Source organism: Solea senegalensis, linkage group LG16 (genome assembly GCF_019176455.1).
Source record: "Solea senegalensis isolate Sse05_10M linkage group LG16, IFAPA_SoseM_1, whole genome shotgun sequence".
Classification (NCBI taxonomy): Eukaryota; Metazoa; Chordata; class Actinopteri; order Pleuronectiformes; family Soleidae; genus Solea; species Solea senegalensis.
In genome coordinates this window covers 12,759,791-12,786,831 of record NC_058036.1, presented here as the reverse complement: position 1 = coordinate 12,786,831, position 27,041 = coordinate 12,759,791, and the positions used below count along the sequence as shown (strand labels likewise).

The window sequence follows — 27,041 nt, the reverse complement described above, 5'->3', positions numbered from 1 at the left end:
CACACTCCAGTCACCGTGAGGCAGCAGCAGCAGCGCTAAGTGGATGTGACTGCTCTGATTGCACTCCGCGGGAGAAGCGAGAAGGAATCGCCTGCCTCTGATCATCAACGCGTCATATAATGTTTCAGCGGACGCCCCTCCCCCTGTCTCGTTTTTTCCCCTCACTCAACCTCTCCTTTGACTCACACAGAGGAGGCTGTGGCTCACCGCTGGCGCACGCACCCGTGGAGGATACGGGCAGAAGATGGCTGACTTAACCGGGCACCGCGAGCCCTCGGCGGCATCCCCACATTCAGCGTCAGCCGCGCCGCTGGAAGGCTGCGAGACACCCGCCGTCTGGCGACTGTAAACAGCTGCCTCTCCTCTCTCCTCCCCACCTTCCTCCTCCTGCCCCTCCACCCCCCATCCTCATCCTCACCGCAAATATTGACACAAGTGTCACGGGGAGAAAAACATGGCAGAGATGGAAAAGGAGGGCAGACCTCCGGAAAATAAAAGAAACCAGAAAAGAAAACCAGCACACCCGGTGAAAAGGGAAATAAATGAGGAGATGAAGGTAAAAAGACGCGTCTCTCTCTCTCTCTCTCTCTTTCTCCCTCTCTCTCTCTCGCTTTCCGTGCGCGTGTGTGTTTGTGTGTGCAGCTGCGTGTGATTACGCGCGGAAGCGGAGCGCCTTGTGAGGCGCGTGCGTGTGTGTGTTTGAACCAGGTGTTCTCGCTCATGATTGTCAAACTTTGATTTATGTTTTCTTTTTCTTGTTTAAATAATGTAAGTTGTATTGTCGTCTGTGCACGTGCCTCAGCCTCAGCACAATGGATGCGGCGCCACGCGCTGTTTGTGTCCTGTAGTAAGTTTAGAGTCAGTGGAGAAAAGGTTTGAGTGTGTGTTCATGTCATCATTGCTCTATGTGTGTGTGTGTGTGTGTGTGTGTGTCTCCCAGCCTTTCATGGCTTTACTCTGCGAGTGAATGGAAAATCCAGTGCGTCAGTGAAGGCGTCAACAGGAGCCTCTATATAATACTACAGCTATTAATACTGTTACACTGTTACACTACAGCGCAGCAGAGCGCAGCCGCTCTTCACAATTAGTCTCAATCAATCAATGGGGGAAAACACTGGTGTGTGTGTGTGTGTGTGTGGCCACGATGCCTTTGCGGGTCCGCGTCGTCTGTGTCTGTGTGGGTTTGCCCCACACACGAGATGAAGAGTGTGTGTGTGTGTATGTGTTTTGTCCAGCTGCTCGGAGGCGTGTGATCCAGATGTGCGCGCGTGAGCTTTACGCATTCGACGTGAGCACAATGTCTCCTGTGTTTAGTCCCTGTACACGACTATCTCTCCCAATATTCAGCCACACGCTGTTTCTATTTCTGTGTGTGTGTGTGTGTGAGTGTGTGTGTGTGTTTTCTCCCCCATCGGTGCTCACATTGTGATATCTGAGCCCTTTGCTCCTCAGCGGTTCATTGTGGAGAAAGAAAGTGTTCCTGGCATTTTTGCGCGTGTGTGTGTGTCTGTGCGCGCGCTTTGTCTCCATCTCTTCATTGTTTGTACACATTTGGCCCGAGACACAGACACATGCACAGTCACCCAGCGTTACTGCGCTCGTGGATGAACATGCAGGTGATCACATGCCGCGAGTATAATTGTGCAAATGGCAATTTTCTTTCTTTCTTAATTTTTTATTTTAGTCTGTCAGCGGGAAAAGCTAGAGTGCTGCTTTTGAGCGAGTCCTGAAACAACCCTGCTGCCACAGAAAGCCCTTTTTCTGTAGAGACCTCACCAAAATACCAGTTGTCACAGCTCCTCTTTTGCTGTAAAATGTTGACAGTATATGGAGACTCACATTGATTTTTATAAAAACATAACATGACAATGTAGCCTGTTGATTGACAGCAATGTTACAGTATGTACCTTAGTTTATTTCACCCATGCAGGTGCAGCATCAAACCATCACATGCCTGTTCGGGATCTGAAGCCTTAGAGAAGTCCTTGCTTATTATTTACCGTGGAACGTGAATGAGAGGTTTAGAGGAAGGTGACACGCTTTAATAACTGCAATTTAAATCTGAACATTTTTGGAACATGGAAAAAAAAACAAGAAAAAGAAAATTATTCATCATGCTCTTCAGTTTGTGAAGGAACACAGTTCATACAGTTCACCCGTCATTATGCTGCCTGATGCAGGGAGGGAGGTTTATGTGTGTGTGTCTGTATTTATTGCCTCTTTAGGACCTTTTACTGGCATAAACACTGACCAGTGCTCCTCATGGAGACCAAAGCCTGGTCCTCCATGAGGCAGAAGCTCATGTCTGAGGTCCAAGATTTGAGTTGTGGTTAGGTTGAGGTTAGTGATTATTTGTTTGTGGTGTAGGGATAATGCTTTGGCTGTCCAAATGAATGGACGTCACCGATGACGACCAAAAAAACGTACAAACCATAAGGAGTGAGGACATTTTGGCTGGTCCTCGTGTTCTGTCAGAATCTTTATTGTCATTGTACAAATACAATGGAATTGAGGTAGAGCGCTCAGCAACAATACTATTAAAATAAAGTCTAAAAGTTAAAAGACAAAAAAACAAACAAGAGATAATGAATGGTAAACTATAAAATAACTTAAGATAAATGCACAGTTTGTATTTTACAAGGTACGCATCTTTGTCTTTTTAAGACTTGGTTTTAGGGTTAGGCATTTAGTTGCAATGCTTCACGTTAGGGTAAGGTGCTAGGGAATGCGTTATGTCTATGAGTGTCCTCATTACAAATGCTGCACAAACTTAAGTGTGTGTCTATGTGTGTGTGTGTGTGTGTGTGTGTGTGTGCTCATCAGGGGAGCAGTAAAGGTTGTGTTAGAGCATTCAAATTGTCGAAAATCTCGATGAGCATCCTCAGGGCAGAGTGAATGGTTGTCTTGAGGAACTACATATTTAATTTTGTCATTTAACTGGTGTAACAGAGAGGAAATGTCAAGCGGAATCATCATTAATCAACATTCTCTCACACGCTTTATTTAAATGTCTTCTCTCATACCGAGCACGTAATTACATGATGACAGACATCAGTCACAAATGATGGTGTTTTATTTGTGTGTGTGTGTATGTGTGTGTGTGTTGCTCTCTGATGATAGATGTCGTGACACTGGTCGTCATGTGGGATTCAGCGAACTGACGTAACTTATAATAAACATCTCTTTTAGTCGAAAATGTCCAGAAACTGTAACTCGAATCAGTCAAACACACAGAAGATGAAAATGTCAACTGCATTTGCATTTTTAGATACGTCGATATATAAAATGTCAGTGTTCTGATGGTGTTTAGGAAAATCAACATCCTTCTTATAACAACTCCACACACACACACACACTGTCAATCATCTGTCAATTATTTTCTCAATGAATCAATAATTAATTCTTCAAACACCTTCAAAAAATATCTTGTTCAAAGCCCAAAGACATTTCATCAGTATATGATTATCAATGTATTCGTTTTTGCAGCCTTAAAATAGATCTATATATTTTTTAAATAATTAGAAGATGTGCAGATTGTGTGGTTGTGTAAGCATCACACACACACATATGCAAGCGGTTAACTGTTAAATCTTGGGTTAACGGGCTTCTCTTCAGTGTGAACGTGTTTAATTGACATTCATCGGGTGCAACGCTTTAATGTGCATTCATCATCTGGCTGTTAGCTGTAACGTTTAATCCTCACTTTATAAAAGCTGGGCCGCGGCCCCTTAGTGGGCCGTGACGGTACAACAGGTGGGCCCCAAATAGTTTTTAAATTGCTGTAAAATATGTACAATTAGATTTTAAGAAATACTTCGAAGGAATAAAACAAATCCATGGCGTTTAAATTATGTGTTCAGTTTCTTTTATTTGACCTAGTATAGGAGGTAATATTTATAGTAATATTGTGACATTTTATGTGAAAGTATCCAGTGTCAGCCGGTCAATATTTCAGTATTTGCAGTCAATGTTAATTTGTTTTTAAAGTTGTAATAACCACATGCATGTGTTGAAAGACATGCAAGTTCAGAAATAAAGTGGCATAGAGTGATTGTTTGTGTTCACATGACAGCAATCATATGTATGGGAATTGCGTGTCGTGTGAAAAGTGTGTTGATCAGAGTCACGATTCAAAGGTTTGGTGGTGGACCTCGGAGGATTTGGGCCCTGGCATTCTTAAGTTTGCACGTTTGTGACTTCATGCATGTGTGAAACCCCACCACCACCACCACCACCATCACAGGGCAGAACAACCATTGGCAATGAGAACAGTGTCACCTTTTTAGTGACTTTACCAAAAATATAAAAATAAAAAATCCTGGGTTCAAGTGTCCCATGCTCAAGTGTCAAGAACAGAAAGACACTCAGTTTGTTCCCGTTTTCTCTTCAGATTTGTTCAGCCTCAATATTTCATTCCCAGACCAGAGGAAAAATACTAACACAGACCCACAATGTGCCCTTGTTGTGAGGATCCTGCTCTGAAAAGCCAGCAGTCTGACAGTGTTTCCTTCATCTGGCTGCCTAATGTGAACCATGGTAAAATAAGCCCTGGTGAGTAATCTAGAAGAAGGAGGAGTGGGCATGGAGGGGATCGGAGAGAGAGAGGCTGGAGAGCGGGTTGACTTAGAAACAGGGAGAGAGGAATGTATACAGCGCTTGGCTGGCTGAGCTGTAAAAACTGTAATCTGAGTGTCTCTGTTGGATCAGATATCAAGGAAAGTTGAGGGAAATGAAAGCAGAGGCAGAGGGAGAGAAAGAGAGAGGGTGCAAGGGAGTGGAAAAGTGGAGAAGGAGGAGGAGGCAAAGGAAACTTGGCGTGGGGATTCGGGAATTTTATCACGGTGTACTGTGACCTGCTCTGGTTTCTATCTGCAAGGTATTCAGTTCCCACCATCATCATCATCATCATTACCACAAGTCGTTTACAGGCCATGTCTGGGTCTGAGTGGAGGGAAAGAAGAAGGGGAGACTTTTAATTTCATCATTATCTCCTGGAAGTGAAGTGTCACTGAACTGCTGTACTGGAGGTATTATGATTACTGTCCAATTATCCCTGAACTTTTTATATAAACTCATTGTAAGACCCAACCATTCTCTTTTCCAGAACTGGGTTCTTAACATCGACTGTAGATAGAATAAATGGAGCCTGGAGACGTGTGATTTGACCGGCACCATGTCAGCGGCTCCCTTTACACCTGGCATTAGAATGGATTTTCTGTGATCGCATAATGCTTCACCACATGCATTTACACCTGGTTAACATGCGTCTATAGTGTCCACATCAAGATCTGATTGCTATCCGATCACGGTCTTCCCCCCTTACTCTTTCGTCTTCTGTAAAGATTTCTAGTGTGCCGCCAATAATCAACAACAACAGCGTTGTTATCCGCACACTATTGTATCGACGCCTTACAACCGACGGTGGAGTGGAGACGCATTGGAGACTCATTGCATTTACACTTATGTGGTCGCAACGCGCCTCCGGCCACCTCCTGAAGTGGTTTGGCAGATCGGATAACAATCCTGTACGTCCTGTACTTACAGGTGGTCGGGTGGCATCCGATCGCAATCCGATCACAGGCAACACATTTTAAACCAGGTGTTTTATTACTGGACGTTCACCGACTGGACGGTCACCTGCTGTCAGTCACACTGGTGTCCACTCATACAGTGTGCGCAGTGATTTATCGTCTATTTCTGCTTAAATCTTTTAACGTATTTTACAAAATCATGTGCGATTGAAGAGGAGCTCAAACTAGACTGAGACATTTAATTTTTTTAGTTGTTTTTACAACCAGTGACATCGCCGCCTGGTGGCTATTCAGTATACTAGCGACTTAACATCCACCTTTTTTGGAGAAAATGAGACCAATAAACCCTTTCCTTTGACTCTCTGGTCAAAGCTTTGCCCTCACAACACTGGAAGTCTTAACTTCAGTGTTTTTTGTTGCATTACAACATTTTGTAATTGTGACCGAAGGATAGCTAGTTCAAGTCCCCATTGACCCCAGCCACAGGGGGCACAAAGAGAAGCTACAAGAATAAAGTATACGGTAAAAAAAAAAGTAATAAAGTAAGATAAGCAATGTGTTTTTTGATTATATAAGCTTTTTTTCTCTATATACACACAAATACTGTATCTGTACAGATCTTCTAAAAGCCTAGGGATATAAACCACGTGGATGTTAAAAGGTCAAGGTCACAGGAGGCCACACAAAATCTTTTTGGCTTTTCAAGCATAAACATATTTATGAGTGTGGAAAATAGTTTACACACGTGTCCTCATAATACAGTTATGAATTAGCCACTGGAAGTCAGAGTAATCTGATTTATATTCACACGGCACAGATCTGTGTCAATAAGACAATGATGGCTTTTATGATGGGTTTAGAATGATTGTATATCATTGGGATATTACATAGGGTGTTAATTGTCACAGAAATAAAAAAAAAAAGGAGCCTGTTGTGTGTGTGTATTGTCAGAAACACTGTGGTGTCCACCATCACAGAGCTATAGTTATAGCAGCTTAAGCAATGTTTATCAGGAGCCGCTCTCCTGTAGTGATAATAATGTAGACGTTTCCTGAATATGTCGAGGTAAACAATAATAACTAAACAACGACTTGATGTATGACCTTAGTAATAGGATTTACCTAATTAAACTGCAGCGGTTATTTGTGGAGAACACAAAGTATGCTGTTCAGGGCCAGCCCAAGGTTTTATGCGGCCCTAAGCTGAATATAATTTGGGGTTCCCTCCCACCATGTAGGTGTCACCTGTGCTTTACTGTTATTTATACAAATGTAACCCTTTAAATGGCATTAATTATAATATACATGTGTTATTTACTCCAAGCCAGTGTCACTTTGTTTGTGAGGGCAGTAAAATCACAAAAATGGCCTCTTTTTAATTTACAAAGTGAAGCACTTGGGGCCCCCTGGTGATCAGGGAGCCCCCAAACAGCCGCTTAGTCCACTTATACATTGGGATGGCTCTGGCGTGTCCCATTGATGTTGCTGCTTTTTTTTTTCTACATTTGACCCTTTTACCAAAAGTGAGGAGTCGTTTGGGATTACCGGATTCTGGTTGTTAGATTATGAAGGTCTTTTAAGGTTTCAGGTTTGAAAGAAGTAGTTTTTTTAAATGTAAATGATTATGGGAACACAAAACATGTACAGCACACGGGCACATGAGCAGTTACAATATCAGAAAGAATGAATCATTCCTGTGCAGGCTCTCAGATATGAACGTGTACAGAACTCTGCACCGTGTGTGCAATTGTGCGCCACGTTAAAATAAATCACAACGCTCTGCCGTCTTCTAAAAGAAGCTCAATTGTCAATTTGGTGGTTGGAGAAACAGATGGGTCATCAGTCTGTTCTCCACCTCGAGCCACAGCCTGGACTTTTACTACTTACTACTTTATTACATGTCAGGAATTGCAAATAACAGTGACGCACTGACCACGACGTACTCAAACGCAGAGGAGCAGTCAGATTAATAACTTTACTTGATGAATTAGAGACACTACATAACTGTGTGCTGTGCTGCCGATGTCTTACATGTCCTTGTGTGCTTTGAGTGATGGCTTGTATAGGTGTGTGGACACAGTAACTAAACAGGTTTCCATGGTTACCGTCTTCTTCGGGATCATGCGTAGTCAGCGTGTACAGTCCACATGAGGTCAAACTGTGGAGGTGCCCATGGGCAGATGAGGACATGGATGGATGGATGGATGATTAGGTGGATGGATGATTGGGTGCATGGATTGACAATTGATGGACGATTGGGTGGATGGACAGATGGATGCATGGATGATTGCAGGTACTAGTTGTTCAGATAATCTGCTCCTAGACTCGTGGTCAAAAGATTTTGTATTTGCTGTAGATCCCAATCAGGTTGACATAAAATAAATGAATATATATATGTAGTAATGTACATCTCAACTCAGGTACACAGTGCAAACCCAACTATAAATAAGGTAACAACATTACAACAGCAATGTTGAGTGTTAAAAATGTGTAAAAACACATTACCCTAAACAATGCAAAAAGAAATATAATCTATAATCTAATACTTTGCCCTATGGTACAAGTCTGTGGGGGTAGTGTTATAATCTGGGGTTACTTCAGTTGCTCAGGTCTAGGTTCAGTGACATATGTGATGGATATTCTGATGTTAAGATGTTAGGATTCATCGATGAAGCACGAGTCATCATTTTCACACATATCACCACAGATACGAGAGCCAAAGCTTAAAGAGAATCCCTGGGATGTGCCGGAGAAGACTGAACACAATGGTCCAACTTCACGATGTGTAAAGGCGGTCCAACAAAAGTGTGTGTAAACTCATTTTGTGCCGGGCAGTGTGTTTTGCAGGAACACAACTTCTCTGGAGACACTGATTATTAATTCCTGCATGAAAAATCTGTCAAATAATTGTTCCGATGTGGTGCTTTGTGCCAAAGTCTTGTACACACAGTTGACAGAAACAGATGGACCAACTGGACTCATCACCCTGAGGCCATGCAGTTTATCAAGGGCTTTTTTTTTTACTTTTCTGACTAAATACACACAAATCTAAGTTTGGACTGCACTCACAGCTTTGTTCTGACGCTTTTCGAAGCTGTTGGCATGAAGAAAGCTGATCAACAGAGATTGTGATGAAACAACCTTTACATCCAGAGTAACGTATAGACATCTGTGGCTGCAGCAGATCCTCCTCCTCCTCCTCCTCCAAAGCTCAGCTACAGCCAAAGTTAGTGCCACTGCTTTAATGAGCCGCCAACCAGGATTAGATTTCAGTCTTAATAATACTCCCACTTTCTCAAAGTAGTAGGGTGACACAGAGGACAGGATGGTAGGAAGGAAAGAGAGACACAGAGAGATGCTGTGTTTTTTTTCCCCCCCTCCATGAACTGGTTATTTTACAGCCACATCCGTTGAACTCGTGCATACGTTCAGGACGGGTTATGCTCCAACTCATTTGTTCAAAGAGAGGATTTTCTCCTGGGTGATTTTTTCTTCTGAAGGTTTCGTCCTTGAGGTTGGACTAATTGTTGGATTTGTGCGTGCCAGTGTCAGTGCTCTGCCACTATTTGGCTCACTGTTACAAATTCACTCTACTACTGCCCATAAAATGGGACAAAGAGCGGCTTTGTTGAATGACGATGTGGAGAAAATTTTGTTTATATTCTTTCTTTAAATGTCACACAGGGCTTATAAAACACTTTGACTGAGTGTTTACTGTGTTCTGCTTGTTTTCCATGTATGTCAGAAATGTGAGAGGAAATCCCTGAGCAGAAAGCACATTATTAAGTAAAGTAATTACAATTAAAGCTGCAGTGCGTATCGTTTGGTGAATTTTTGTTGTTCGTTTTTATTATTCTGCCTCTTTTTGGTCTAGAAGTCATGCATATGAAACTGTAGATCAGTTAAAAATCCTGAAAACATGTGTTGACGCTCATGCAGGAAGTACTGAACTAATATTTCCAATGACCCAGTAAACGTAAACCGAGAACTGTCGAGTTGAATGGTGCTAGACGATGAAAAAAATGAGGGAGCGTTTGTGTGTATACAGCAGCAGTGTAGGGGCGGGTGGGGGCAGGAGCAACCAGGGTTTTTTGAGCAATAGAATTCACTTCTTTGGGATTTCAGTCCTCTGTTTGTCTTTATATAAAACAGTATCACTGTTGTTGGCTGACATGAGACCTAAAAGTGACTCACTACAGTTTCAAATGGTCCAATTTAGAGGAAATCTTAGCGTCATTCAGTTACAATTCAGGATGACGCAACACGCGATGGAACAGGGGCTCATATGGCATCACTAAGGGCAACAGCGTGGTTGTGTGTTTAGGCTGTCGGAACTTGAACTCCGTTCAGGATGTGCTCGTAAATGTGACTCTCAGGAGCCTTCGGGCAGCGCGAGCACTGCTGTCACTCATTCAAGCAGAAGTGTGGTTACATCAGCAAACGTAAGCCGTTCTGATTTAGCAGTGTTCAAGCGTTCGACCCTGTGGGACAAAAATCCTCTGTTGTTTATGTTTATGTTTATGTTCATGTTTATGCCACACACTCAGACCCTCTAGCGGGAGCAGGGCACGTGTGTGTGTGTGTGTGTGGTGGTTCTGATCCACCTGTCACTGATTGGAAGCCTGTACCACGTCTACCCACTGACCACCCCACCACAGTAGTGTATTATAACAGACAGATCAATAACTCCTGTCATTCTTTATTAATAACGACTTCCCAGTATTTAGACCAGACTCTCCCTCTTCCTAAAACATGGCGGCGTCTGCACGAGATGTTTGATTTTATCACTTTCTAAAGAGAGATGAGTGATGAGGCTAAACTGATCCAGGAGCAGCGCGACTGTTCTGAGAAACAAAATGCAGCATATTACGAGTTTCTTTGGGAGCAAAAGATATTCATGAGGATTTTTCAAAGAATTTCATATTAAAAGTGTTTGTTTTGACATGGAATGATTCATCCTTCACAATAATAACATATTTGTGATGTGAAATTAATCCGTAGAAATAAAAAAAGGTCGTAGGCCATGTTTTCATTCAAATATGTAATCGTTTGACGGGCCTCATGTGGCCCATGGGCCACACATTTGACACCTCTGTTCTAAATTGACCCCAGCCACGCGGGCTACATCCAGTGTACTCCTAGTGCTGGTCCCAAGCCTGGATAAATGGATGTGACAAGGCATTTGACATAAAAAATATCTGCCAAATCATGTGTGCAGATCATCTGCCCCTAGATTATTTTTAAAAAATAATAAAAAAATCTATCAATCATGTATTATTTTCCAATAATTATTGTAACATGTGGATAAACTCCCATAACATAGTTGAAAATTGTATTTCTTGTTAAATTATGCCTGTAAAGTATATGGGTGAATGAACTGGCTTGAATTAGCTTTCTTTGGTAACATTATTTAATAAAAAAACATTTACTGTCTATAATTTTTAACCTCTTAAGGAACATTTTTGTTATATACCGACATTAAAGAGTGGACAGTGGTGATAGGATTCAAACAGCAGGCCCTCATCAGGCAAAATTTTGCATTGAATTTATCAATGCAAGTCAGAATGTTCTGTTTGCTGTCATCAACACAGACCTTATCAGGATCAGCAGTACTCATATGGACCAAAACCTGGTCCAAATTAGTCAGAAACTCATGTTGGAGCCCCTGATTGAATATGTTCTCATGTGAGTTGTGGTTAGGTTAGTGATAAGGTAAAAGGTCCTTTCAAAACAGTTGTCGCTGTTAATTGAATCTGTATTCATTCCCGGAGTCAGTGGACTGAGCGTTTGTCTGCAGGCTGTGGACACAGACCGGCTCCATACAAGCCAAGTTTTGATTCTGCCCATTGTTTGTGGAGCAACACAAGTTCTTTTCTTGTGAAAGTGCACCTTGTAGATTCACACGGCCAAATGAAATTCTGGTTTCAGACGTGTTTACCCTCCCGCCCACAGGTGGACAACATGAATCAATATTGCAGACCTGCCTCAGTAGCTGGGAATAAACATCCTTCAGAGAAATGTAAACTCACTCAAGTTAGAAGTTTATTTTCTGTCGCATTCTCTTGGGATCAAACATCCACACCAGTTTATTTATATATATATATATGTATATATATATATATATATATACATAAATAAAAAACAAACAAACCTGAGGGTGCTGTGCATATGCAATAGATGCACTGGTCTTCCAGCATTAATGTGCAAATGCAGTGCTGCTTGTAAGTGATGTTTGAGTGACAGCTGATGCAGTGATGACAACATGCCTGCTGGTGGTTACACAAGGAAAAACTAACTTTAGCCACTCAATGAAAGGCACACCTAATTAAATCTGTGCCCGGTGACGGCGAATGATATCTTAAGAAATATTTTTACTACTCCAACTTGCCCTAAGACAGACTTTTCTGGCTGAAATCTGTGGTCGTAAACCACCGACTCCCCAACGGCACCACACAGAAAATCATTGATTTTACATCATGACGCACAGTTGATCATTTAAGCCTTTGTTGAGCCTCCATACAGTCATCTAATATGTTATTTTGTGACGTCAGTGTTCAGTGTTTAGTGACACAAACTTACCAAATGAAGAATTAGCATTCGATCAGACGCTCCCATGTGCTTGTGAGCTAAAAACACAGGTGTTCATGATGGGCTTTGGTGCAGCAGAGTGAGCGGTTTACCCGAGTCCATCTCCAGTCAGAAAAGACAGCTAAAGCAGCAAACCTATATCATATAAGATATCATAGAGTTAGGCAAACATAGATTTTGTTAAGTTATGGAGCCCCACACATGACATGGGGGCAAAAACAACTCTGATCCGTGCACAAAATACTAATTAATGGTCATGAAATAGGTATAACGTGCACACAAAATACTAATCAATAATAGTGAGAGCTACGTAAGCAAAAAGGGGCACGCGAGGGATGAATTTATTATTTATTTATTCATTTTGAATCTGTGAATATCTTTCTAACTTTACTTTAGTGTCACAGTTTCAAGCGAGGGTGCGCTCCATTTTCTTACCCAGTCCAAGTTGTTGGTGGGAATGATAAACCCACGGCTATACTTATTCTGTGCGCACAAATTCACATTTCGTGACCATGAACTCTATTTTTCCCCCCCCCCACATGTCATGCATGTCTGACGCTCCGTGTTAAGTAGCTAAAATGAGAGTTTCTTCTCATCCACGCTTGGCAGCGATGCTTTCAGACCCGGCTCTCGCTGCAGGACACTTGCAGGGGGGAGCACACAGGTCAGGCAGTGCCGACCGTGTGTCCGCGCCTCATACAGACCTAAACTATAATCACGACATGTCGTTATAATACAATTTGTATTGAGCAATGAAATCGACAAAATAATTATGAACAGCTTTCTTTTTTTCCTCTCAGTTGGTAATTCAAGCGATGTTGTGACTAATACTTAATAATCACACAGACCAGTTATTTACACATGATTCATCCTCTGTTTTACTGCTGTGGATTTCCAGGAACACAGATTTGAATCTTTGTGTAACAGTGAGACATAACAGAAACATTTACCATAGTTTAGTGTTGAGTGAACGAACGCCTCTGGGAATATTCCAGCTGAGGAGCGCCGCCGCGGTGGTGGTGGTGGTGATGATGATGGGCTGCATGCATTAGCAGGGTTATGGTTTTGTTTTCAGCTCAGTGTTTATTGACTGTGTTATGGAGCAGAAAGCTTTCATATTTCACCTGCATAGAGTTTCATTCATGCTGGGACAAAATACCACATATGCTGGATTACGATAGTTTCCAAATGTGAAGTGTTATTTGTTGCTTAGCGATAACCACAATACTGACTGACTATAAGTGTGATTAAAGCCAGAAAGGGAGTGTAGCTTCTCATAAAGAGTCAAGGAACAAACATAAGGTGGTATTAATCTTTTCAACTATTTCTTTAGCAAAATAAAAAGGGGAAAAAAGGATTGGCATGTCTCCTAATATTAAAATATTTGAAATTAGTGGCCAAACTGTGGGTGAATTATGCTCTTCAATGGACAGGAATCTATTTTGAATTCCAGAAGTTTCCAAACATTCCATGAATTGTACTCACGGTGACTGTAAAGGACGCACGGTTGACTCCAGGACATGAAATAATAAGTCTTCTTCGCTCAATTTAAACACTGTGTAGCGGATGTAAAGAATCCTTTGATAGAAGTAAGGGATTTAAAGGGATAGTTCAGGACTTTGAGTCATAGCTGGGAATTAGGGATGGGCATTTTAAGCAAAAACGCTATTCAAATATTCAATGGGATTACACAAGGATTGTTTAAAATAAATCCCCCCAACACACACACACACATACCAAGAAACACACATATCCTGCTGCACACACACTAAACACACTAAGCTAAGAAATTGCACTTCGAGGCCAATGGTAATTTCACTGACACACACTCAGAGCGGTGGAATAACAAAGCACAGAGCATAGAATTTAATCAAATACTCGAAAAATTCTATTGGAATTATGTTAAATGAAGTTTCTTATCCATGTACAACGAGAGTGACGTTTCTAAACAGAAACATGTGGACATTTTGCGTCTTAGGTGTTAAAGTAAGCTCCAAGTTGGCTGTTCTACTCTTTCAGATCTAGTCGTGTGAGCTTTCTTCAGACTGACCTGTGCCACACACCCCATAATGACAAACTGCAGCACATGATAACTAGTAAAAGTTGAGCAATCTGCAGCTTATTGATTTTAGAGGACGGGCTCCACGGTGCATTCAAGAAAACTCTGATATTTCATCACTTCCCTCAACCCACATGCAGCCCACGAACTTAAGGCTTGCAGCTGCTGCTGCCACCTCGTTGAATAGATGCCCCACAAATTACGTAGTCCCTGAAGTAGACTATTTGGCACAAAAAATGTATTTATGGATTTAATGGTGAATAAATTACAGATGCACTCACAACTTTTGCATCCCATCAGGAGGAGCCATAAGAACAACAGACGTTTTAAATAGTCAGTCAAAAGCACATGTAACTCGACTGATGTTCTTATTTGCCCTTCTCTTTTGTGGTGAGAGAGCTGTCAGAGGGTTCCAGTCGTTTTTTACTACTCTCTGATAAGATCCTCCTCTTTTATCGTGAAATGATAAGGGCCATTAGTTTGACTGGGTGCACACTGCGGTGTTTGGACAGGAGTTAGCCCCAATTAGGGTGAGCCGTACCTTTTTGAAGAAGAGTCTAAACCTTTGAGTTGTGGTCGTCTCTGGGCAAATCTTTGTATCAGTGAAATAAAACCAGTTGTAAAAAGGGCTCAGGAACAGTTTGTGCATATGCTTTTATCACGGTCGTCCTTCAGGTTCTTCTTACATCTATGATTCTTTTGTCCTACTGTAACTGATTAGACTTGTATAGACATATTGATCTTTAACACATGACCGTATCACTGAAAAGAGTCTGGCTGATTCCTGCATGTGAATCTCACCAGTCAGCCGTTTCTCTTGCAGAGTTTTGCAGAGAACACCATGAACGAGCTGCTCGGCTGGTACGGCTACGACAAGGTGGAGCTCAGAGACTCGGACAACCTGGAGATAGGGGAGACGCCCCAACACATCTCTGTTCTCAAAGGTATCAGTTATTGTCACCTTGTTGTTGTTGTTGTTTTCTTTTTCTTTTTTTTATTTAAAGCACCGTGCATTAAATTGAGTGCATGTGTTCTTTATGTCTGGCTGGTGTCACACACTGTTCAGCGTTGCTTTATTTTGAGGAAATCAGTGGGAATGCTAAGACTACAAAGGCAGCACGTGCACGAATAGACTAATTGAGTCATTAGATCACATGGTTTACTATCTGTATACCACGTGGGCCATGAGGCCATGAGGGAAAAAAATCAAATTAAACAGCATGAATTCTGAGATGAAAAGTAACCCTAACCCAGAATTCATGCTGTTTTATATATATTTTTTTGTTTTTTTTAACATGTGGCCCTAATACGAGGAAATAGAATAAAGAAAATATATATAATGAAATGCAAAACAAGAATATAATAGTGAAAATAATAACACCAAGCATAAAACAACATTAATATGAAACAATCTCTCAAGGACAATTGAGCAAAATCACAGATGGTGATGTATCAATAAAAAAAAATGTATAAATAAAAGATTTTTATATTATTCTACAATAGCCTGCCACTCATAGTTTATGAGCTCTCCCTTAAGACTGAATGAACGGTCATTCTTGTGAATTTGATAACCCACCAGTGCTTATTTTCCTTGATTTTTTTCCCGTCCAGAAAACTTGTTGCCAAAAATCCCAGCTTCGACAGAGAGCAGTGAAGACTCTCCAGATCGAGCCAACGGCTCCCAGTCGCTGCCAGCCTCCAGGAACGGAGTCACCGAGCCGTCCACCACGCCGTCCACTTCCACGCCCGGCGCCATGGAACACGGCAACCTGCCCATCATGGTCCCCATGATCCCTCCACCGCTGATCAAACCCCCTGCAGGTAAAGAGCAAACGATAACTGTTGGAAAGAGACACGTAGAGGAGAATCATTAAGAAAACACTCAGGATTTATACAAGGAAACACTTTAACGTGATGGCCGCCAGGAAGAAAAGAGCATTGGAATGTGCTCAAGCACTCACACGGGAGAATAAGTTTCAAGCGTTTTCTTTTTTGTTCCGTTCAAACCATTGTCAGATGAGTCAGACGGAGACGACGCGCAACACGGTGCTCGTAAAGTAAATCAACAAAAAGTTACACACGGCAGCTTTAAATTTCAACCGTCTTCTATATTTTTGTGTTTGTTTTTTTTACATGATTTCATTTTAAATTTCCAATAAAAACCGAGGCTGATGAATTCACTCAAATGCCCCCCACCCAGAGCCGGCAGAAGCAAAACTAAGTGGCTGCTTGGGGGCCCCCTGGCCCACCAGGCACTATAAAGGCTTAAGCCAGCGTTGGCACAACCACAATTATAAGTCCACAGTCAGTTGCTATTTGCTAATTGTCCAGCACTTAGCAAAAAAAAGTGAATATATACATGCATCATGAAAACTGTCTGTTTCTGCGTTCGCCTGGAAGCCTCCGTATCAGCCAGGGACAGGCGACTAATGAGCTCGCTACCTGCTGTACACCTTGTTCTCCTCCACCTGCCCGAGTGTCGATATTACCCCGCCGTCTCTCCGAGGAGATGTCCACACTCCCCGGCCAGACAGAGTCTTCATTATCCCTTTGCGTCTGCTGTTGCACAGGAGGCTGCTACGCCCAGGCGGAGGGAGCGAGCCACCTTGGCATCGCCCAAGAGGAGTCCCCACTGGCCCTGCCTAGGCGGAGAAACAGATGGTGTGGTCCCACTTAAAACCCAGCATCAACCCACCACCCGGCCAACGCCGCCTTTAAACTTGCCACCTACCCCCACCACTCGTACGCTGAATTATTCATGCGCCCCGCAAAAACCCGACAAAGGACCTTTTTGAGGTGCAGGTACGGTGCACGACGGTGGCATTTAATATGGAGACGGAATAATTACAGGCACTTTTTGCTTTTTCGCCTCTTCGTGCAGATGTGAATATTTTGAAATGGGCTTGTTGCAGGATGTGGGGAGGCAGAAAACGACTCCACCTCTTTGTGTGGAATGTATGTTGCGATATGATGGAAGATGCTGGACTTGGATCATTACACTGTGGTACCTGGATTATTCAAAACCGGATTCACCAACTTAGTCAGCTTTAAACCATGAGGTCTTGTTTTAGTGTCATTCTCACAAAAGGATAGAGGCCAAGTCCCCCGTTGAGATCCGGTCTTAACATCTGTCCTCACACGTGAAGGCAGAGGAAGGTGATTTTTTACTACTCACTTACACTTTGGCATGAAAGCAGTTTATTGGGACAGAATCCCAAAGACAGGGATTCGAAAAAACAGTTCTTTTTCCCGTTACTTACTTTTCTTGATGACATCATGACGGCGCGCTCACGATGCTGTGCCGTTGGACGTGTCGCACACGTTCCATCTGTCGCGGCTTCCCAGGACACCGCCATAGGGTTGCGACACTAGCTCAGTGGTAGAGCCTTGCAACTTGAAGGTCGTGGGTTAGATTCCCAGCTCCGCTCGGCGACACGCCGATTTGTCCTTAGGCAAGACACTTAACCCCACGTTGCTCCTGACGGCTGTGCCGGCACAGTGTGAACGGGTATGAAAGATACACATTGATGCGCTAGGTGAAATTGTAGAGTAAAGCAGCTTTGAGTGGCCAACAAGAGTAGAAAAGTGCTATATAAATATAGACCATCTACCATTTACCATTCTCATGGAACATATCCATGGAAGCCTTGTCATCCACTGTAATGTCCTTTTAGTAAAAAAATAAATACATTTTCTTCATTCTTCGTGAGGTTTGAGGACATGTGTCCTCAAACCACCTGTAAATGTGGTTCCTGTGATCAGATCTGAGGACACCTTCAGGACGGAGCATTCAGACCTTACTTAGTGCGATCACTCAGGGAGAATGTTAATTCCGGGTCTGAGGAATGAGAAGAGAGGACAGCCGTAAAATATGCATACTGGCTCCACTGTGCTGTCTTTAGGGCCCATGGGAGTTGTTCGCTTAATTGTGAGTTGGTCTTTACTTAAACATCTGATGGCCCCGTAGATCCATTAAGCTCACTAAGAAGTGAACAACACAGCCAGTGTGTGATAAGGACAAGAGTGGAGGTGAAAGACTAATGGGCCTTGGTTGTGTGGTGTTTTTTTTTCTTCACCCTCACACCAGCACAGCCATAATTTGGTAATTGGGAGATAGTGAAGGCAATCTCAGTGGATCTCTCTCATCACTACAGCGGCAGCACTAAAAGCCCCGCAGTCACAGTTTACCACAAAAGAGGCATTTCACTGACCTCACAGCAGCACTGCAAATCCATCTTCATCTTCCAGTCAGCCTCCCGCGTATGTGAGGAATATTAACAAAGTAAATCTGCACATGTAAATACATATAAACTAAAAAGAGAGTAGATAGTACTGTCAAAACTACAATGTTCAATCTGATATTAAAGGCCCAGTGTGTATTTATTGACTTAAATCGAATATACCATCCATAAGCATGTTTGTACAAGTGTATAATCACTTCTTAGAATCATCTTTTTATATGGACTTTAGACACGGGCCTTGTTTTTAAGACGGCTGCCATGTTTCTTCTACAACAGACCATAGGTTTCACATTTTGAAGCCTACAATGCAAATGAAGAAGAGCAACACCCTTTCTGGTAATGTGAAGGCCACCGAGAGAGGGAATGAGTCCAATCAGGAGCTTTGTTTTATACTTTTATTTCATATCATTTCTAACAACACCAACAAAAACATAAACCTACACTCTGACAGCCCAGTTTCTCCTCTGTTTCTCCTCCCTCAAAAGCAAACACTTTTATTTTGAAATGGTGTGAAATACTCATCCTGGGTTTTTAATTGCAACATCATGATGGATTATTAAGATATAATTTGTATTTATGGAATTTCCCAAACTGTTTTTCCACCTGACCGGCACCCAGCCCCCCTCCTGACCAGACTAGAAGTTCACTGGCCCCCAGCTCATTTGAGTTTGAGCCCCCTGGTCTGAACCCACACACACAACACACACACACAGGGACAACATGCAAACTGTGGTCTTTTTTCTTCTCAAATCAAATCTGAAGAACAACAGAACGTGCAGCCATTTTTACAATTTGCACTAAACTTTAATGTTGTAATTTCATAAATGTGTAAGTGGAACTGTGGACCAGCCTGAGACACAGACGCTCGTCCTCGCTGGAAATGCGGCTGCCTGCGGGACCGCAAGGAGAAACAGATTTTTCACTTAACAAATAGCTCATTTCATAAAACGCTACACCTGCTTGACTCTAGGATACAACTTAATATGTTCACTGCTTTTTTTCTCCCCTTTTTTTTGCGTGAAAAGGTGACGTTTGTGTTGCCGTGGAAACCACTTATTCTCTGCAACAAAGTTCATAGAGTAGATCATCAAAGCGCACACAAGCTGTTGATCCGACGCTTCCTCCACCAGTATGTTCAGATGTGTTAGTTGTGACTTGAGTTTTTTTAAAGTTTAGTGAACTTTATTGAATAAACGGGCAAAAAAAATGGGGTTTACAAGTGTGGGAACGGAGGATAGCTCCTCTGCTAACCTGAACTGCCCTATACGGTCTACTCTATGGCTGCAAAGCATGATGGGAAATGCTGTCCTAAAGTGTGAAAACACATCATAGATTTATTTAGTCATAGATTGTATGATTTTAGTGGCTAGTATGTGATTCCCTTGTGTCCCAGTTGGCTGCCATGATTTCAGTGAGGATCAACCACATTCTGCTTCTTCTTTAAACACTTTGATGGCAGTGCACTCAAGATCAGCATAGGTTTTTGCAAAAGAGATCAAACCCTGACACCCCTTCACTGTCGGTTGTCCGTCTCTAGATGAGGACGCGTCCAACGTGCAGATCATGTGTGCCTGGTGCCAGAAGATCGGCGTCAAGCGCTATTCTCTGAGCATGGGGAGTGAGCTGAAGAGTTTCTGCAGTGAGAAGTGCTTCGCCGCCTGTCGCAGGGCGTATTTTAAAAGAAACAAGGTAAGATTCTCTCCTCATCATCAGCTGGAGGGGGAAGGGAGGGAGGGAGGGAGAGCTGTGATGTTTAAAACACAACAATTAAGATTGGTCTATATTTCATAGCATTTCTTAACTATGCTGCAGGACCACTTGTTAAAAACTCCCTCTTTTTGCCTCAGTCACTTCATTGGTTGGATCAATGTTGCTCAACAATCAACAGTTTTAAGCCGTAACTCAAATGTGATCACTTTCAGATGCCATTGTTTGAAGTAAAGGCACAGTCTCATAGCAACGGCTAAACTAGTGCTTTTGGTTGTGTAATCTCAAAGTGGCACAAGGTGGGTTTTTCTTTAGAAAAAGAAACCAAAAAAAAAAACACCTAAATGAAAAGGCAGAAAATTCAATAGAAAAATCTGGAAGTATCACATAGAAAACCTGGCGTACTGGTAAAAGGTAAAAAGGTGAACGCAAAAGCCTCCACATTTCACTGCACTGGGAAAATGTAGGAAATATCACCACAATAATAGATGAGAAGCAGCAAAGCTATTAGCAGCCAGTGGGGCTCTTTATTTACATCACTCAGTCGCATCTTCTTATCGGCTTTTACTCGTTCACGAGGGATGGAGACGCACATAAATTGGCATTTTCTTTAACCGGATTGAGTTAAAAACGTACAATAGCTTTCACTGAAAACCACATTTATGACAACAATCGATGCTCAGAAACAGCACCGGTCATCATTTGAGTCAGTCATGTATAAACCATATAATAAAATAAAAATGTACATCATATGTGTGTTCACATACTTATTATTCCCATATGTGTGTGTGTGTGTTAAAGATGCAGCCTCTGCTGGGATTAGAGAAGAGATTAGAGAAAAATTAGAAGTTACTTGACGAGAATACACCTTTCCAGTTTGTGGGTGTGTGACATTTGAGACTGAGTTGTTGGTTTATTTGTACACGTGATGGCGCGTTTTCCACAAGCTCGACTCAAGCCGAACAATGCCGAACTGCAGATCAGTTAAAAAGACTCAACAATCCTAAAAACGTGGGTTTTATCTCCAATAATTACCAGGGAAATGTCTGAAATCTCAATATTTAACAGTGGAGTCTGGTGTATTTAGCGGCATCACTAACTCTAGGTACTCCGACCTTAACCGTGCCGAGGTGAGTTGAAGCGAGTCGAGGCGAGCTGGGGCCATAGGTGGAAAAGAGGCTTTGGTAAATTTGGCTTTTTTTTTTGGGAAACAATGAGTCGTGAGGAGCCTCATTGATTGTAGTCCGAGCCATTATTCTGCAATGATTATATTACAACTGACTTGAGACAATAAAAGGTCATTTTAACTAAAAATCTGTTTGAAAATGTCAACTTTAAAGTCCTCGACATATTACATTAAAGCGGGAAAGCGTTTGGAGTAAACGATGTATTTTACTCTAACAACACCCTCAGGCAATCGACAATCCAAAATGTCAAAGGTCACAGTGATGCATTAGAAAGCCAGGCAGCAAATATCAAAGTTGTTATTGTGCTCATGTTTTACCCAGTGACTGTAGTTAAACTCCATCTCCTTTCTCTCTTGTACCAAAGCTGGGATATGTAAGGAATTACGCTGTGAGTATGACGTGTTTTCCCTCTCCTGCTTGTCTGTCCTCAAGTCAGTTATTCATCCAAACATTATCACTTTCCAAGCACTGCACTGAAGCAGGAACCAGAGAAGAGAGAGAGAGAGAGAGCACACAGAGAATGTCTGTTCATGTCGTATCCAGTTTCTTTTCTTTTCTGACACTTTTTTCCCCCCTAAGCATGAGAAGCACCTGAACTTGTGTCTAAACTGTGGCTCATAATGTATGTTCTTTTCATTAACTATTTTTATATGCTCATTTAATTCAATAGCGCATTTTTCATTATACTAAATGTTGGAATGATGACAAGTGATCTGCCTGCTTCTGGTGATGATACGCAGAGTCTGAACACTGCTACAGAAGCTCATATCAGATTTTATTTTGATCTCTGCGCTCCAGAGGAGGTTTATATATTTAAAAAAAAAAAAAGGAAAGGAGAGGAAAAGCAGGTTGATGACATTTGACATGCAACACAGTTGACAGTTGGAATCAAAGATCCAGTAAGAGAGGCTGTAAACAAGACCTCAGACATCTAAAGTGAAGCTGATGTGAACAAAGCATCCTGTTAGTCTCGCAATAAAGTAAAAGTTCATATAAAAAGAACAATTAGTCATAGCAGATATATGACAATTAACTGTGTGACCCGTTCAGTTACATTTCCATGTAAAAAGGAGCTGATAATATTTAAACTCCACAGAGGTGAAGTGAGGTGTCATATGAAGAGCTGCAGGCGACAGGCTGAGGCTGCACACCTCCAACGTCTCACCCACTCCTGCTGTTTGCAGGCTCATGCCGTGTACGACGTTAACACAAATCCAAATGATGGAAAAACAAGGAATATTGTCCGGTTTCTTTATTAATACATGTCAAATGTAACAAACCGGTTACTATGGTTCAAAATCTTGAACGAGATTGTCTCTTTAAATGATCCACATCGTCTTTTGTTATATTGGGAAAACTCGGTTTGCTTCAGGAACACATTTAATGTAGTTAAACAGGCAGTCACTACTGGTACTGAACCCAAGCAGTAACAAATACATACAATAAAAACAAATAAATAAATAAAATAAAATGAATTGTAATAAAAATACAATAACTATAAAATAATTAATAATAGAAAATGAGAAATGAGCCATTAAAATGCATTTTCAATTCAATTAATAACAAGATTCATCAGTGTTAAATGTTATACTTTATATATATATATATAGGGGTATGACAAACAATACAATTAGGTGATTGTATACTTTAAAAAAAAAGGTATTATTATTCATATGTACTCTTGTATTAAAGAGTTTTTGCAACTTGAAATTTACAATCCTCACCTGCAACCAGGCTCCTATTGGATGATACCAGCTGTCAATCACCCTGGTGTCCACTCATATGCTGTCTGAGAATCCTCTGAGCTCCACCCCCAAACCTTGAATCACAACTCTGATCTAGGATCAATCATTTTCATATATATTATTGTTTTCATGTAAACATGGGATAGATCACAACAAAGTGCTCAATCTCTCAAAGTGCGTAATTATCCGTCAACACAAATAACAAGTCATGAATTAAAAAGGAACAAATTAACATGGCGTGCAAATACCTACTGAATACTTACACATAAAATGACACGTTATTACGTTATATGCAGTAGTACTGCTATACGAGGTCAGATAAAAGACAAAGAACACATCACAACACAACACATCACACCACTAGGGGGCCGTGGCCCACACTTTGGTAAACACTGCCACTGTATTGTGTCATTTATTTCCCGTAATATATGAACATAATTGACTAAATTGACATTATGCTGTGTTGAAGAAGACCTTTTACTGCTCTGGATACATTTTGCACACGTTTAAAAATCCATTTTCCCACAGAGTGTTCTTTTTGCAACCAGTGCAGTCGCCCCCTGGTGGCGAAATGCCACATCATCCATTTTATATTCAGGCTAAGTCGGATTAAGTGCAATTACAAAAAAATAACCAATGTATTCAAGCGTATTTCAAATGGCTTAGATGGTAAAATATGCCACTGCTCCACTCTGGGTTATCCTTGTTGTTTTTTTTTGCATTTACAATAAATCTAAACATTGATGTTGACAAATGTGTTGACATACTGAACGTGTCACATGGCAGCTTTGAGGTTTGATGTCATTTATAGGACGTGACAGACAGAGAAATAGGATTATTTCCCTTCTCGTCTAAATATTCTGGTTTCTAAGCAGACATCCATGTTGGCGGTCTCCCTCATCCATCAGCAGAATACACATGTTGAAACATCACAAACACAGGAAAGGCCTGCTCCTCCGCAACGGCTCGGATTCTATATTTTGTCTGGCTCTCACACATGCATGCAGGACATTTGTGTAAGCGATACCCACGTTTCTTTTCTCTTTTTTTCCCTCATGCACCCACAAGGTTGGCCACAACAACACAGCCTGCAGGCTTTTCTCTCTTTTTTTTTTTTTATTCAACAGAAGAAAAAATACCGTCACGGCTGAAAAAAAAAAAAAAAGTATCTTGTGTCTGCGTGTGCTTTGGGTAAGAGGAGAGGGGATGTAGGGGGAAGGCAGGGGGCGTTCAACAGCTCTGGCATTATGTTGCATGAAATATCTCAGCTGCTTCATCCATGAAACCCAATCGCCTCCTTGGGTGACTGACTAAGACTCCTACTTTCTCACATCTCTGCGTAACTTTGCATTATACAGTGTGTGTGTGTGTGTGTGTGTGTGATTGATAGTTTAACTCGGACTAATCACTAATTTGCCCGTTAATTCTTTTGCTTTAAGCAGCTGGATTAGTTTGTATGGAAGGCGCCGCTTCCTCTCTCCTCACACCTGCTCAATTATTCTGTCACCTCACTCACGTTCGCTCTCGCCTCACTGTCCGCTGTTAATTCAGATAAATAACTTAACCCTCTATTTTTTCTGCCACCCCTCTCATGTCTGTGAAAAACGTGAGCTGCGAAAGCCATTTTAGGAGTGGAGGAGGAGACTCGAGGGAGAAGTTCAACAGGATTTAAACAAAAGGGAGGAGTTTTCTCTCTCTCTCGGCTGCAGGTTGAAGCCGTTCCACTGTCACACCGCTGTTCGGTTCCCCTCCTCTATCACACACCCACCACCTAGACTGATAAACATGTTTTCCTCATTGGACACAGAGCCGAGATTAAGTTAGCCAATTAGTCGTGATGAATTACCGTCTGTGTGCGCGTGTGAAGCGTGGCAGCAGAAAGGTGCATGTTGGAGGGAGGCTTCAGTTTCAGCACACCGTCCATACATCAGTTTGGGGGCTGGCTGTTGGAAAGCTGCACGCAGGAGTCGCTAACAAATGCATTGTTGTGATGAAATGTTGGCCGCCGCCGCCGCCGCAGCAGCTCCAACAATCAGCTTTTGCGCTGTAGTTTGGCCAGAGCGGCCATGTTGTGGTTGAAAAGCAGTGTGGGTTCTCAAGCTGTGGTACGCGCGCTTCCATATATACCAAGGTATGTGATCCGGAGTGCGACGGAATTGAAACAAATGACAAACAAACACAATTACAGTCAGATTATCTCTCGCTCCATCTTGATCTAATTTCACTATACCAGGGCGTGAAGTATACGTGAGGAAGAGGAGGATGATGAGAGAGCAAATTATCTTATTGGGAATAAATTTGCCTCCTGTGAAATGTCTGTAGCTGACTTTGCTCGGCCTATTTCCGCCACTATATTGTAACTTTGGTCATAACTGTGTTACTTCAAGAACTCGATGTTTTCTCAGGTGATATTTAATACAAATTGAGCTAAATATAGAACCAGATTGAATTAAAGATTGGCTCATAATGTGGCATCTCTAAGCATCTGAAAACAGTTCAAGTTATTTTATTATCTTTATATATCTTGTCCTCCATCTTTAAATACTGAGCAACCTGGTGTTTGGAACATTGTGAAGCTGATAGACGTAATCTAGACGCAAGTTACGAACTCCTACGACGACGGTTGGAGTGAAACGGGCATTATTTTGAGTTTAAAAGTGACGGCCACACAGTGGGACAGTGGTTCGACTGAGGGCCTTTCTGTGTGGAGTCAGCGTGTTCTCCCTGTTTGCGTGGTTCACTCCAGGTTCTCTGGTTTCCTCCCACACTCCAAAAACATGCAGATTGGGGATTAGGTTGATTTGGTGTGAGTGTGAGAGTGTGTTGGCTCTGCAAAGACGGGTAAAGATGGTAGAAAATGGATGGACGGAGGTGACACGCAACAGTTTAAAGGGCCAGTGTGTAAAAAAAATAACATTTGGAACATATAACATATGACGGGGAGACAATATCATTTATCTTACAAAGACAGAGAGGAAAAAAATAAGTAAATACATGAATGGCCCAAATTATAAAAATAATCCATAGCAATTATCAACTCTACACAAAATAAATTAATATCGGGTTTGGATTGAGGAAATTTGATTTTATGGATGTGATATTTTCCTGTAAGAGAATTTAGAAACAAGACCTTATCTTTTAATCTCGGAAATAATTTGACTTATTTGAGGCAAGATGTTTACAGAGGCTGCCATCTTGCTTTGCTATGTTTCTACTCCAGCCTGAACCTACACTAACCAATAGTTGATGCACTCACTATTTTTACACACTGGCCCTTTAATGCTTGATTGTGCATATCCAAAAAAAAATTAACATAAAAAAAAATGAAAAAAGCAGCACTGAGGCTCCAGCTTATGTTTTACAGCTGGTTTTTACCAGAGCACGGGGCTTTTTGTTCACACCATGAAATTTCCTCCCCCAGAGACTCCAGACCTCCATCAGTGTCTTTCCCCGGGAGCTGCCTCCAGGCGTGAGGGGGCAGAGTGCCGCTTCATGTCAGCCCAGAAATGTCACATCACCTCAGACGCGCGTCTGCTCCTGTACACACACACCACACACACACACACACACACACACACACACACACACACACACAGCGACTATGTTTGCCTCGGCTGCTCCTCAACTCGTCTCAATTGACTTTGCGTCTCTGTCTCCCACCGACGAGGAGCCCGCACGTAGAATAAATAAGAGCGCGTGTTTGTGTGTGGAATTGTTGTGTGCGTGTGTGTGTGCATGTGTGTGTGTGTGATGAAGTGTGTAATGTGTCTGCATATTGCAGTTGGGGCTCACTGGTGGTGAGGAAGCCCAGAGGCCTGTCTGACACAGCTGCAGGGCACAGAGAGGGAGGTGATTATCTCATAGCTGCTAGCCATTCAGCTCACATAAAGACAAAAAAGTAACTCAGACTAACTAGGCGTTGACATTGTAAAAAGTGGAGCCACACACAATGAGCTTGCATAGCTTCGTGTCATCGCTTGAACT

The 27,041-nt window shown here is 42.0% G+C and overlaps 1 protein-coding gene across 3 annotated transcripts in view; it reads left to right on the top strand.

Annotated features, from left to right (window-relative positions):
- Positions 1-353: 353 nt before the first annotated feature.
- The window catches only part of sobpa (sine oculis binding protein homolog (Drosophila) a), a 47,432-nt gene continuing 20,744 nt past the window's right edge, over positions 354-27,041 (top strand). For 2 of the 3 annotated variants that reach the window (XM_044047483.1, XM_044047482.1), the window contains exons 1-4: positions 354-556; positions 15,001-15,121; positions 15,789-15,998; positions 19,956-20,107. In XM_044047483.1, coding sequence (XP_043903418.1) covers positions 455-556; positions 15,001-15,121; positions 15,789-15,998; positions 19,956-20,107 — 585 coding nt within the window. In that variant the 5' untranslated portion in view covers positions 354-454. Of the gene's footprint in view, positions 557-15,000; positions 15,122-15,788; positions 15,999-19,955; positions 20,108-21,676; positions 21,701-27,041 lie in introns of all 3 variants that reach the window. The other variant, XM_044047481.1, reaches the window with a different exon arrangement.